Source organism: Cygnus olor, chromosome 10 (genome assembly GCF_009769625.2).
Source record: "Cygnus olor isolate bCygOlo1 chromosome 10, bCygOlo1.pri.v2, whole genome shotgun sequence".
NCBI lineage: Eukaryota > Metazoa > Chordata > Aves > Anseriformes > Anatidae > Cygnus > Cygnus olor.
Window position 1 is genome coordinate 6,684,442 of NC_049178.1, and position 14,794 is coordinate 6,699,235.

A 14,794-nucleotide genomic window follows, 5' to 3' on the forward strand; every position below is an offset into this window, starting at 1 on the left:
TACCTGAGGCAGCCGTCCGACGATCTTCGTTGCCCTTTGGCTTCCCAGTGGTCCGGATAGCAAAAATCCGCCCATCGCTGGTCCGGATGTACGTCCCTGGAACAGAGGCAGAACAACTTCATTCAGGGTTTCTGGTCTCAGCTTAGGGCCCCGGATCGGTGAGCCAGCGAGGCTGCCTGGGCAAGAACAGGACAGCAGCGTTGCTTAAGGCCAGGCCCACAGAACACGTAGGAAGATCACTGGGAGGCTTCTGCCCCCTTCCCCACTCCCCATTTCCTCCTTTTCAGCTTTCCTGGGTTGAAGCTCACCCACTCCCAACATGCTGCCAGTGGTAAACGTGAAGCTTCATGCTTGGAGCTACGTTTGTTGGGGGAGCACTGGGAAAAGTGTTTGGCTGCCCCAGAATACGCAATGGGTGTTGTGAGAACAAGCAGCCCAGTAACAAAGTCTAACAGCTCCTCTCAGAGGCAGAAGCAGCCACAACTGCAATAGTCCTGAAGCATCAGCTACAGGAGCACACCATGGGCTGCAAGAGAGCCACTGTGGAGTCCAGATCTCTTCCTCCTCTTGTATTTTTCCCTCTCGAGGGACTAACTGATGATATTACATCCTTTTCTTTGTGAATTAGCATTGGCCAAGCCCCTATTCACAAATGTTACCAAGACAGAGGAACTTACCTTTCGTCCCTCGGATAATGTGGATGCTCTCACCAGCACTGATTCTTGCCTGTACATCAGTGGATGTGTTTGTACCCGGAATCACAATATCTGGCAGTGGGAGAAGAAATAGAACAGTGTCTGTGAAACCACATGCCAGCCACAGCCAGGAGAGGGGAAATGTACCACCAAAGCCCCTTGTTTGCAGTGCATTACTCTCCTCTCTGTGCTGTGCTATAAGCAGGCCCCACATTTAATTCTGAGCAGCACAGGGGGCAGCAGAGGCTCTGAGGAAGCAAAAGCCGTGATGCTCTGGTACAGTATCTCCCTTGCCCCAACACAAACAGTTGGTGACTCCTGTCTGGAAGCAGTATTGCTGGCCCCCTCACGGAGTTCACTCCCAACAACCCGCCAGGCACGTGTCCCTTAGACACCTGCAGGCAAAGTCCTCGCCATACAGGGGAACTGCTCAAATGCAGAGCGGTGGTACCAGTTGCTCTGATGCCTGTCTGCCCACAGTCCTCGTGGGCATCAGCAACTTACCTTTCTCCTCAACTCAGCGTGGGCATCATAACCCCCTGTGAGCATCAGCAGTTCACTCCTGCTTCAGCAACTCACCTGTGGTGGTGACAATCTTCTGCACCAGGACACCAGCTCGCTGTAGATAGTTGATGGGGAAGTTGACAGCAGGGTTGGAACTTGAGGTTGATCCTGCACTGCCCATGGGGACATGACGGGGCATCATAGGAATGGGGGTAGATTGAACTGGGCGGACGCTTGCCACTGGCTTGTCCTCACCCTTGAGGGCTGGTCGCCTAGTGAGAGAGGAGGGAGGAAAGTGCAGTGCTCCCACCAACAGGGCTAAGCATCCTCCGCCCCATCATTTCACATCTACAGAGCAGGAAGAAGGGGAAGATGCAGGTACTCACCAGTTCCTCTGGCTAAAGGCAGGGATGCTCGTCAGACTCTGGTCACTGGCTGGGTAATACTGTGCGTAGGACGGCCGGGTGTAGGGGACGGATGCTCGCTTTTCCTCCTCGTAGCTCTTCTTGGCTGCTTTCTTCTCTGCCTTGGTCAGCTTGTGCTCCTTCCGGTCAATCAGCAGTGACTCATGCTGAAAAGGCTCCTGCAACCCCACAGCACAGAGGTTTTGACACCAGCTCACCACAAGAGGGAACCAACACACCCCACAGCCACCCTGTTCCCTGTGTCAGCACTGTCCCCATTCCAGGACTGGAGGAGCACTGAAGAGGGGATTTGGCGGCAGAGCTGGTCACAGCACAGCCTATCTGGGGCAATGCTGCAGAAGTGACCAAGGCACAGCTTGAGAAACGACTGAGAGTCAGCTAAGCCATCCTGTCTGCCAAGTCTGGGCCATCACTCACCACGAGTACGTGGGTACATAGCACAACCCACAAGCTGAAGGCCAGGCTAGGAGCACAAAGCACAGAGCCTACTGTGATGTCCCACAGCCACCAGAGTGCCATGGCACCGGGCCACAGGCCCACTCTGCAGCACCACCCTACCAGCAGGATTCTCCTTAACGGAGCCAAGTGCTGGCTTGTTCCACCATTGTTTTAAAGCCACCCCAGGGAGAGAGCTGGCAGCAAGTCAGGATTTGCCACTGATACCTTCCTAGTACAGCACCATGTTGAAAAAAGAGGTGCCCTACAACCTGCCCCCAAACCTGTCCAGGGCAGAGGCGGCTCTAAATGCGTAGAAGATACTGCAGGGACGGGCAGGGCTCTTAGGCAAAAATTCCTCTAGAGAGAGCCCTATTCCCACCAGCATACCAATGTGTCCTTCTTGCCACCAAGTCCCTATCACACAGCCAGATTCCTGCAGTCCTCCTGCCTCCTACAGTCTACACAGCGCTGTACAGGAAAGGAAGCAAGTTGTTCTTACCTTGGTGATGAGGTGAGGATACTTGAGACAGGCTAATTGTAGAACCGACTCCTTCATCTTGCTTGGATTGAGGGAGAGCTGAGCAGGGTCGGATTCCTCTTCCACAAAATGCAGCAGGTTCTCTACCTCCCGTCGGGTAAAGTTCAGCACTGGGTTCAGATCATCTACCACCCGATCTGGAAAAGGAAGGGAACAGGGTGAACTGAGAAGAGGTGGATACCGCTGCACAGGGCACGTGGAGAAAACATCTATATCCAAGACTCTCCTGGGAGCCAGGCCAGATGCCAGGAGGCTCCACCTCAAGTGCAAGACAGCACACTGAGTCAATCATGCTGGGCTGCTGCCTCTGGAGCTGGGTTTTGAGACAAAGCAGGACACAGGCAGCAGAACTCTGTTTGGGTCACTACAACCCTCAGCTGCATACACTACAAGAGCAGCTTGACAGCTGGCACAAGCCAGCACAAAAGGTACTTTTGGTACAATGGCAGGTCAGAACTGGAGTGAATTAATTATTTCTGGCTCCTAAGTAAGTACAGTCAAAGATATCACTGTGTATTTTTATTTGGCTTTTTTCCCCTCTGTCGCTGCTGGAGAAATGGAGGTAAGGAGCTATTTACTAAGTAATGCCCTGTTTAAGACATGCTATGTCCAGGCATGGGGAAAACAGGATGACCACAGCCCAAGTTCCCAGTCTCTTGTAACCAAGAGAGTAGCAAGGAAGGTAAAATGGCAATGCAGAGCACAACTGTGCTACAAGATGCTGGCTCTACAACCCTTACTGCTCCACCCTGCGTTTCTTACAGGGTCTTGTGTCACTGTTGACTCAAACATCAAATGCAGCCCTAGGATAATGTACCCCTGTCAACTTCTTTGGCTTTTTGGTTTTCAACCTTCAAAAAAAAGAAGTTATGAAAACCACAGAAATGGGACTTGAAGCCAAAAGCAGGGAAAGGCAAGATCAGAGTGCCATGCCCACACACCTACCTGACATGCCCTGCTTGGAGATCTGACGGTCATAGATCTTCTTCTCAAGGGTATAATCAGACACCAGTCTGTAAATGTGGCATGGCTTCTTCTGCCCGTAGCGGTACACTCGGCACACAGCCTGGGCGTCGTGGCATGGGTTCCAAGAAGCATCAAACACCACCACTCTGTTTGCTCCAATGAGGTTGACACCCAAACACCCAGCACTGTAAATTAAAGGAAAATTTCAAATTGCTGCCTTGGCCAATATTCAAAGCTTCTAGGTAGGGACAACCATCGCAGCCATGCTGACACCATGGAAATTTCCCTCCAGTCATACAGGCAACTTCAGACCCATGTCTGGTTTCCAAGACTGTTGTTAACAGTTTGCAAAGGACTAAGGCTAACATCTTACACCCCTAGGGAATTCAGAAGCAGATGGCACTATCATGCCAGAGAGTCTTGAAAGCAAGGTACAAAGGAAGCTAAGAACAGAAAACCCATGCACATACAGAGGAGCAGTGTGAGCTCTCCATCGCACCCTTCTGCTCCAGCCAACTTACCGTGTGGACAAAAGGAAGAGCCACACAGAAGTGTTACTGGGGTCATTGAACTGGTTAATCAGTCGCTCCCTTTCCGAGGCAGAGGTGCTGCCATCCAGTCCTGAGAAGGAAATTAAGGACATATTTAAAAGCTCTGCATGTTTGGGGGAATCCCATCAGAACAAACCCGCTTCCCAACCATTCAGCTTTGGCACTGTCTCCCAACCAATTCTGGGTCTTCCTCAAATCATGCACTCCAGGACCTCAACTGAACCACTCTGTACCTCTTATTTGCCCAGTCAGGCAGGTGCAATGCAGCCAGCCAGTTTGGGCTTTATTCAACTGAAAGAACAAGCAAAACATTACTCAAGCTTGGCAAGGCCAAGACTGGGAGTGCTACAGTGCACCTAGCACATCAAGGCTCTGTATTAGGCAAGGCAGACAGTAGACAAGAGCAGCAGGCACAATATGAGCCTCATATATGCTGGAAGCTCAAGGAACCAAGAGAAAGGAGATTGTGAAAGACTTTGGCAAAACCCCATCAATTGGATCAGAGCACAGAGAACAACAGTCTAAAGGTGTGCAGAGGGGAGTGTCAAGTCTCTGTTCTTGAGTAGCAGCTTGCTTCTGGCAGCCCCGCAAAAACCAGGAACACCACATTCACCATTCCTCTCAGTCCTGGTCTGTAAAGTAGCCAACACAAAGTAACAACCCCTGCCAGAAAAAGATTTAAAGCTGGGGAAGAGGGAAGGAGGAATTCACAGCCCCAAGGTAGTGAAACCATTCCACAGTAATTCTGGTTTGGGAAGCACGATCTAGAAAACAGATGAACGGGAAGCACAAAAGTATCTTTTACAGTTTTAAAAAGCACCAGTGTGTGAGTAGATGTTAAAGGTGTCTAACATCTTCTGAGTAAGATGCCGAAAACGACAGAAATTATCAGGTAGTTGTAACTGAACTGACATCGTCTTCCTGAGCAAATTCCCAAGAACAGTCTGAAAAAGACTTCATCAGAAGAATGCTTCAGACGAGCATTTACACACCCAGGACAACTACAGGATGATGGTGGGATGCTTTCAGATATGAGTCCATCACAGAAGATCAGTGTCACACCAAAAGAGAGGGGGATTGGCTGCACTCACTGTAATAGTTGATGTTTCGGACCCAGTTGTGAACTCCTCCATCTGAGCCTGGAGGACTTGGCATTGGTCTCTTCGCCAAAAACTCTTCAATGACAGATAAAGTGGACAAGCTCTGGCTGTAAAACCAAGGACTCTGTTCAGGAGAAAGGCCCCAGCAGCAAAAGTGGAATATCAGAACTCTTCCCCAACCACACTAGCACTGATGGGGTCAAACCCTGCCTGCTGTAGCACACCTCTTGCTAGTGAACTTTATAGTGGCAGAAGCGTAAAATATGTGAAGGGAAAAAAGGGCCTAATACAACAAAAGAGAAAAGGGAAACTGCTACACCATTCACCCTGTGTAACAACCTGCTAGTACCAGAAGGAATTCAACTACTTGAGCATTTAGTAGGATCAGCCACCGGTACTTCGCTTACCTGAAGACCAAAATCTTGTCTCCAAGCTTCACACTTTCCTCAATGAGGTGGAACAGTAACACCATCTTGGGTGAGTTCTCCAAGACACCCGTCTGGTAATCACACAAGATGTCTTTGGCCTACCGAGAAACAGGAGACTATTACAGGTGGAGTTGCTCATTCCCTGTTTAGTTCAACAATCCTGTCTCAAGGTGAGAGAAATAAGTCATTGCAGAGAGGTTGTATTCATCCATCCAGTCAGGTTCAGGTGACAATGCTATTTCCAACCACTGCTACTTCCCATTCTAGAAGCTCCAAATGACAAACTGCTTGAAGAATGGATGAGCAAGCATCCTCCTAACCTCTCATCACTCTGCTCTATCTTGAGATCTCTCCAGAAGAGTGTCACCTGCACTCCAGTCACACAGGTGTCACAAAATCCCCACCCAGCTCCATGCAGACATGCTGACCAAGATGCTCTGTGGCAGAGAAACTGGATGAGAAATATCCAGCTTTCAAATAGAAGTCTTTACTTCAGAAAGCTGCCCTAACAAAAAGAGGTACAGTCTTTCAGAGTAATATCTAGTCTATGTGTACTGTAACTCGACAAACAAAGAGTTCTCCAGCAGTGGTACTCACCCACTCATAAGTAACGACCTGATTTGCTCTCTCCTGAAAGGGGTTGAAGCCAACACTCTGGAGGAACTTGCTGTTGGTAGCTTCTCCAACCGGTGATGCCAAAGCATTACTCTCTGTTTTGACTTTAATTCCCTGAGGCTGGCAGCGGGAATTAGTACTTGCTGTGCCAAGGTCATCCACATCCAAATCCTGCTCATTTGCTAGATTCTCCTTTTGCAGAGCTTCATATAACACATCAGGATGGTTCCAGATCTGAAGAGGCAAGAAAAGATAGTGCTTAGACCTGTGCTGGCCTGCTACCTGACAATGTTTGAGAACTGAAAGCTCCTACAGCAGTTCAGCTGGAAAAATTAATACTTCAATCATCTCATCACCATCCCTGCGTGGAACTGTAAGGTGCGATCAGACTGACTTTCTCTTCGTATTAAGGTAGTGAAACATGATTCTGCCATGACACCAGGTATGGCCTGTCTTAACTAAGGCTCTCCTGACTTTAAAACCACCAAATTCTTTCCCTAGAACAAAACAGAAGGCCACAGTGCACCCCTACACAGCACAAATGCAGAGGAAGCTGCTTGGTTCATGCTGTACCAGATAAATGGACAAGGTACCAGTCCAGTACTGCTTCAGCTGACGGCTGCAGATTTCTTGCACAAATTTGAACAAAATGTTTAACATCCCTGCACCCCAGCTCTGTAAATGGAGATAACAATTCTGTTGGAACACTGCAGGAAGCTCTGGGGAAAGAAGATGTATCTAGCCAACCACAGTTATCTCCTATTTTGACTCATATTCCTGCCTTTTCTTTTGACTCATACTCCTGTCTTTCCCTTACATATACGAATACTTCTTTGCAACTCCTGCCAAAACCTACCTTACAACAGACACAGAAAGCTTTGAGTGGGTTCAGTCCCAGCCAACCACTGTTGCCTGCATCACGGAACCGGCTCATGAACTCCGTATAAAGGGCCCGCTGGATCTTTGATAGACGTACCAAAATGACATGTTCTTCCTTAGAGGGGAGTTGAACCTTCAGCACATTGTGACCTCGCCTGTGGAGGCGATAAAGAAAAATAAATAGAGGGAAGAGTTTCCCAATCTGATATCTCTGTGGCTGCCTGCAGGGTAAGATTTTGACTTCTTGCCTGCTTGTCTGCAGGAAGAAAGAGCTCTAGTTGCATGCCTCTCTAACGCATGACACTCATGAGATACTCTCCCTGCAGCCATATACCAACAGTAAGCACAGTTACAGAGATCTCAAATGTTACAATCTTCCAGCACAGGTCACAGTGTTAGGAGAGTGATGAAAGTCTTGTTTTCCATGGCAGTTGAAAAACAGAAATAAGATCCAAGGTTTCTTTCTACCTCTGCCAATGACTAAGGCACTCCATCCAAATCACTGATCCAGCACCTCAGAACCCTTGACCAAGAAACAAAACTGATTTGTCTCCAGAATGGCAGAAGCACTGTTACTTTTCATAACTGACAGTTCATGAAATACTTTCAGATCCTTGTATAAAGAATATCAAAGAGTGCACATCTGAATTAACTATTAAGACACTCAAATAAACCCGAGGCCATTCTAGTACAGGTAGAGGTGCTGTTCTCCATTACATGAGTGTTCAGCACTATAACAAACTAACTTTATTTCTACCCCAAAGGCAAAACACAGCCACAAAGACCACTCTGCAGCTGACACAAATTCTGAGAGAAATATGGAGCTGCTAACCTGAGAAGCTCTCTGCTTTTCTCTTTATGCTTAAGACCCTCCCACAAAGACAGCTAACGTAACTGTTTAAAACTCAAGCCCAAGAAGGCAGCACAATTAGCTGTACTGCATAAACTCAGCAAACAAGCAGGTTAATTTGGGGTGAAGGAGCTGTTTGCATGGACTAAACTGCTAACAACTCCCTGTGGACTCACCGTTGCACAAAGCCCTCCAGTAGGCTATGCAGGACGTGACTGCGATACCTCATGAGACGGACATCTTGAGGGGTGCTGTCAATACACTGCCCGTTCAGGATGGGGCGCTCAAACATGTTGCTGAATTCCTGCCTCGAGCCTAGAAAGTCAGGCCGGACAAAGTCTACCATACACCAGTACTCAATGAGGTTGTTCTGGAGTGGGTAGCCAGTCAGCACCACCCGCCGGCGGGAGCGGATGTTCTTCAAGGCCTGTGAAGTGCTGGCATGACAGTTCTTTATTCGGTGTCCCTCATCACAAATCACGACATCTGGGCCAGGGCGAGACAAAGCTTTCTCAATCCCTGAGGACAAGGAACATTAAAGCGTTAGTCTGAGATGAACAAGAGAAAGTTCTGGCTTTACATAGTCACCAACTTCACAAAAGGAAAACGAGGGGCAGTTATCAAAGACAAAAAGCAGTATTCATGGGTGGCATAGAGCAAGGCTGATTCAGGAGGCAAGACCATCTCCCATTTAGCATAATGTGGTCTTGATCAGACACGACTGGCCCTTGATTTCTGCTCAGTGGTCTACATTGCATCAAGTTGTGTGTCTTGTGTCAGATCTGACTGGCAGACCTCACACAAACAAATCTCCAACTTCGCGATACTGATTTCCACTCTTACTTGCAGCCATTGCAAAAATGAAAGACTCAGCTAGAGCTGAACAACCTTCTGTCTCCAAAGATGCAATTCTACCCAGCAAAGCTTGGTCATGTTAACAATACTAGAAGTGAACAACCCGTTCTTAGACTTGTTCTGATACTGAGGACTGTGGCTTCTAGCCAAAAGTAGCCAAGAGACCTGAAAGCACTTGTATTACAGGCAGGAAGCAGGTGAGCACAAATATATCTACTGCAGTAAGTCTCCTGACTCCAGTGACTACAAAGAACAAAGTAACTATTGCCAGTGGCTAAGACTGACTATTATTCACTCTACTACTTCCCGGAAACAAGCAATGATAGGTTGTTTGCATGTGCTGCCAGAGCTGGTAGCCTGCTACGCAACATGAACTCCCCCCCACCCCAGCTCCCCACCTTTCAGAAGCTCTTGCTGCCGGTCTTCCTCATCCAAGTCAATAATGACAGGGCCAGTTTGCTTCTTTGTTTTCTTCTTCCTGCCAGTTGCAAAGGACTTCTTCAGTGAGAGGAGACGGTACATCTCATATCCCATCAGCAGCACACCACCCTCTATCACCCAGTCATTCACCACCTTTGCACGTGCAGCTGTTGTTCTGCAACAAAAAAAAAAGAAAAAAAAAAGAAAAGAAATCAGCTGTAAGCTTTCTCTCCAGTTTCAGCTTGTACCACTGGACTGAGTCTGCTAAAGAAAAGGTCATATACAGTTAAAGTACTTTCTAGCATGAAATCAGACAGAAGAATACAATGAAATTGTTGTGGGTGGGTTTTTTTTTTTTTTTTTGGAGACAATCAGGTTCATAGGAAAAGATAAAAGCCTTTTAGTTTGTCACAGGTAGCGTGTTGAGAATGACAAGTCCTTACAGGAATTGAGCTGCAGAAGTCTGTTGTACAGAAGCACATCAAACTTGCGGGCATCCTTTTAAAAGAGCTGTTGAGCCTCTGCAAAACCCATTTTAAGAATGAGCTGCTAATGATGTATGTGGTGGTTAGTGGTACCCCTCTACTTGTTTACTCCGTTCTTTTCTAATGCAAGCATCCCTGAATTATTCCTCCCCTGCTAGCCTGCTCAGAATTGGTTCAGATAAAGGCACTGTCCTCACCCAACCTGCCCAGCACACCAAACCCTATCCAACAGTAAATACATAGCTGGAGCAGCATCAGTAGCTTCAAAGTACATTCTACTCAGGAGACCTCAACAGGTGAGTGTATGAACACAGCCGATGAACTGAGAGTTCCCTGTGATTGCTACGCTATCCTGATCTATGCAAACCAAATGACCCAGAAAGTAGCGGAGATCCACAGGCCAAGAATGCACCGCACACCACTCTGGTAACTGCAATTACTGACTGCTCCTTTCTGGAGAAGGATGCTTTGCGTATATTGCCAGAATCCCTCGAGGACAACACAGCTTACAGGGAGTCACAGTGTTGGGTAGAAGAATCCTTAAAGCGTATGAAAAAATCTCAGGGAAAAAAACATTTAAAATACAAGAGATATACGGTATAAGGAGCACATGTGTCAGGAGTTCCAGGACTCTGATAGTATTAGCAATGTACCACCAGAAAAACAACACAGCACTTCTGCTCATCTCTGCAGAAGTAGCTCTGGGTCTGGCAATTGGGTTTCTGATTTCAGCATATATGGAAGAATAGAAAGGTGAGTAAGCAGAGTGAGAAGGAAGTACAAGATATAAATGTTGCACGAAAGATACAGTAAATCTCTCCCAGGTACCAAAATCCTCCCCTCTAAACAGCATACACAAATGTAGAATGGGAAGGATCTGGGAGTTGATGGCACAGAATTAGCCCAAACTTAGCAGTCTGCAGCAGCAATTCTGGTAACAGTTCTTCAAGATGCAGTCTAAATGTTCAAAAGGGCTTTTACTGGCACCTACTTGTGTTCATCATTCAGGATGTGGACTTTGAAGGTGCGGGGCTGGACCTCTTTGGAGTTGTGATCAGCAGGAAGGTTTTCAGGTGCTGGGAGCCACATGTTGAATTCTGCTAGCCAGTTTTGGAGCGTGTTCACCTGAAAAAGTTAGTGACGGAAGGACTGAAAACCCAATTGAGTTGCTCAGGATTTTAGCAGCAGAAAAGAGCATGGAATGCCCCCTAGCTGTGCCCAGACAAGAGCAGCAGACTACAACATGCATACTCAGGGAGACAGGGAATGAAATGGGGAAAAGAGCAGCAAGGGTATGACAGACTGTGATGAGAGATAGGATACCAATCAATCTTCTCTACACAAAGAAGGAAGTAGACCAAGGAAGGTGATCAGTCAGCCTTCCGCATGGGCTACTTACAGGTACAATGGCAAGAACAGTCTTTGCCTCTGTATGCCGAAAAAGTACATCCAAGAAAGAGATGACCTGTATGGTCTTGCCCAGGCCCATGCTATGTGCTAAAATACACCCAAACCCACTGCTGGTTTTAAATCTCTCCAAGGACTCGACCAAGTTGTCATACAGGAATCGGATCCCACCAATCTAGAGAGAAAAGTAGAAAAGGAATCAGAAAGGTGGGAAAAAATGAAATAGGTTTATATTTAGAGTGTGGCTAACATATTAGGATTGCATAACCACAAAAATATAAACGGGATGTTTCAAGTTCACTGCAGTATTTTAAGCTAGGGAAGGCTCAAAAAGATGCTATTCTTAGATTCTCATAAAACTTTCTGAGGATATGATACCAATAAATCTAACACTAATTTGGAGACAGAGAATCTGAATTGGGGTTGGTTAGTTTGTTTATAAATACAATTTGATTAAAAAAACATTCATCTAAACACGCAAAGAAAACAATCCTGGCTGTTCCAGATTTCACCATACCATCCATCACAAGCGTACCCAGATAAGAAACTTCTTTGCCATCACAACGAACTCTAATAATTACAAAATATTTCACCTTTGAGAGCTGAAGGAATTTTGTTACAAGTGCAGCCAGAAACAAGCAAAATATTTTAAATTGTTTATCTTTTTTATTGATTATGAGTATGGGCCCTTGAAATAAAAGCTAAGGGCTGTAATCAAATTACAACAATAGCCAAAGTTATACGTAACCCAGGCCCTCCTTTAATTTCTCCTTATCATTTGACTGCCCACATCTGCAACTGCCACAACCAGACTGGTCACAGAACTCACCGAAAGTTCTGCTGAGATTACAAAGCAGGCTTGGCTGAATTCCTTGCATTTCCAAGCCTAATAAAGCCTACCTGATGAGGTTTTACTGCATGTGCAAGCTGGGGAGCCAGGAAAATATCCTCCTCGTTTGGTGGATGGTTGATGTTGACAATGACCTGCCCCAAAGCATCGGACTGATTTAAGGCATCATTCACATGAGAGCCACTGCTCTCTTCGCTGCCATCTTCCTCCCCTTCATTGCCAGAGTCACTGCTGTCAACGATTTGGAGGGCATCGTCCTCTCCTGAACTCAGCTCAATCACTTCTGTAACCAAAACAGGAGAGAAAAAGGGGCACAGCTTAACTGACAGCAGGGTTTATCGCATATGGAAAAAAAAGCTGTAGCAGGAAAATAAGGCTGCCGTGTTTTGTAATTCTACCCTGGCCTAATGACCTGTTCTGAACAAGCAGGTGGAATACAGGCCCACGAGATGTCCCTTGGGCCAGCATATAAAAACTGGAGTTTCCCATTGTTTCAGAGAACACTAAACACGATGTAGTTTCTGTGCGTGTTTTACATTCTCTTCCACATGCCCTGTTAATTCTCAAATCCAGACATGCATTTTATCTGTCGATACACTGTCTTTAACAACTGCCAAAGAAATCAGAGTAGTGCAAAGCAGTCAGGTTAGATCTGTTTGGGACAAAGGACACAAACAGTGCTTTAATTTGCAGATTTGAGTGCTCAGATGCTCCTTGCCTATACACAGCAGACGATGCAACATCTCGCGTAAGCATTCTTCAGCAGAGCACTAAGTAAAATGGAGTTTATTTATAAAACAGACAAAGACAAGTTTGCTAAAGTGCCTGACAGGCCAGGCTAGAAATGCCAGTTTAGGACTCAAAGGCAAAAATTGGCCATATATTTGGAAACCAACAGCCCTACAAAAATCCAAAGTAATTCACGACTGGAACATTTGACTAGTTGAACATAGGAGGTTTGTGACTGAACAAATAGCATGTTGTGAGAAGCCTGGGTAAGACAGCCGGCCACTTACCATCTTTAATGTTATTTTTTCCTTTAGCATCATCTTCACTGCCACTGCTGGTACTATCGAGACAGATCACTTCCTCAGCAAGGACCTGAGGGGGGAGCTGGGTAGCTTCTGCTGTTCTGAAAACGATGTCTTCTACAAACATGACAATAAGTAATTTATAATAAGGGGGAAGGAGACAAAACTGTTCAGAAACCAGACAGTATTTCCTTCCACTTTTGCTCTAATAACTTAGCCCTGGAATTTTCCATAACAGACTCTCACTGTCTAAAACACTGCTATGACTCAGCTTCCTGGGTCACAATCGCTTTCTTTCTCAATATGCCTAAACAATAGCCCATTGCTGACGGCACCCTCTCCATTGAATGCCCTGGCTGGGGCACATTGACCAAACACATACTGAAGTCGTTCTGCCCCCCCTCTTTTTTTTTTTTTTTGTCTCAGAAGTAAAAGCATTTCCTTTTTCTTCATTCCACTTCTGTTTTTCATCCAGCAGAGAAAGTACCAACTGCTGAAGGGATGATAACTGTCCTTTGTTAGTAGAGACATTGTAAAAATTATACCCCACATATCATAAACAACTTTTGCTGATCAAGACCATTTGTCTGCATATTCAAGTACTGCCAAACAGGGAGAGAGGTGAACTCAACAGGGCCAAATAAGAACCATGGCAGTGACTTGGCAAGCAACCACGTTCTTCTGGGGCTACAACCTACTCCCCAACAGTAAAAGTATTTTAAATAGCTCCTGTTTTTTATTTTTTTAATGCAAAACATTTTGAACTCTTACACTTAAAGGAGGTTACACATTTCCCATGTGGTAAAGCCAACTCAGGAACTCCTAGACCACTGACATAACTTGCACTCCTCTGCACTCCTGGAGGAGGCATAAAATCATTGAAACTACCCAGGTTAGAAGACAGCACAAGATGACATATTGTGGAACTGCGTCCTGACATATGGTTACTGAGGTCACTCCCATTGCTGGAAGAGAAAGGTGATGCTTAACTATTTATGTCGCCTGCTATCTTGCTGCTTGTCAAAACATGAATGAAAGAATATGGCTACGTATGAACATAAGTACACCCAGTCTATTGTTCCACTGTCCCCAGTACTAGATCCATTTACTACCAGACTACCCTCAGAGCGAACATGATCTGTATCAAGGATATGGCATTTCTGTCAAATTAGTTTAAGCTTCCATAGCAGTTGGAAAGATAAGAGAGACCTGTTCCAGCAAATACAAGGCTCTGCATCTGGGCTGGGGCAATGCCAAGCACAAACACAGGCTGGGTGGAGAATGGATTGAGAGCAGCCCTGAGGAGAAGGACCTGGGGGAGCTGGTTGATGAGAAGCTTGACATGAGCCAGCAATGCACGCTTGCAGCCCAGAAAGCCAACTCTGTCCTGGGCTGAGCCAAAAGCAGCGTAGCCAGCAGGGCAAGGGAGGGGATTGTCCCCCTCTGCTCTGCTCTCGTGAGACCCCCACCTGGAGCCTGCGCTCAGCTCTGGGGCCCCCAGCACAAGAAGGACATGAAGGTATTAAAACAAGTCCAGAGGAGGCCACAGGGATGACCAAGGGGCTGGAGTACCTCTCCTATGAAGACAGGCTGAGAGAGCTGGGGTTGTTCAGCCTGGAGAAGGCCCTGGGGAGGCCTTGCAGTGGTCTTCCAGTGCCTAAAGGGGGCTACAGGAAAGCTGGGGAGGCACTCTTTGTCAGGGAGCGTAGTCATAGGATAAGGAGTAATGGCTTTAAACTAAAAGAGGGGAGATTTAG

General features: G+C 46.6%; 1 protein-coding gene across 5 annotated transcripts in view; it reads right to left on the reverse strand.

The window, feature by feature from the left end:
* Positions 1-14,794, reverse strand: part of RAD54L2 (RAD54 like 2) — a 61,629-nt gene that overhangs the window by 5,137 nt on the left and 41,698 nt on the right. For all 5 annotated transcript variants that reach the window (XM_040568548.1, XM_040568544.1, XM_040568546.1 and 2 more), the window contains 17 exons: positions 13,023-13,154; positions 12,057-12,289; positions 11,149-11,331; positions 10,741-10,874; positions 9,243-9,439; positions 8,166-8,508; positions 7,117-7,294; positions 6,243-6,494; positions 5,625-5,743; positions 5,209-5,324; positions 4,088-4,187; positions 3,546-3,751; positions 2,562-2,737; positions 1,586-1,782; positions 1,275-1,471; positions 678-767; positions 4-96 (listed from right to left, as the gene is read on the reverse strand). In XM_040568548.1, the coding sequence (XP_040424482.1) occupies positions 4-96; positions 678-767; positions 1,275-1,471; positions 1,586-1,782; positions 2,562-2,737; positions 3,546-3,751; positions 4,088-4,187; positions 5,209-5,324; positions 5,625-5,743; positions 6,243-6,494; positions 7,117-7,294; positions 8,166-8,508; positions 9,243-9,439; positions 10,741-10,874; positions 11,149-11,331; positions 12,057-12,289; positions 13,023-13,154 (2,946 nt within the window). The remainder of the gene's footprint in view (positions 1-3; positions 97-677; positions 768-1,274; positions 1,472-1,585; positions 1,783-2,561; positions 2,738-3,545; positions 3,752-4,087; positions 4,188-5,208; positions 5,325-5,624; positions 5,744-6,242; positions 6,495-7,116; positions 7,295-8,165; positions 8,509-9,242; positions 9,440-10,740; positions 10,875-11,148; positions 11,332-12,056; positions 12,290-13,022; positions 13,155-14,794) is intronic.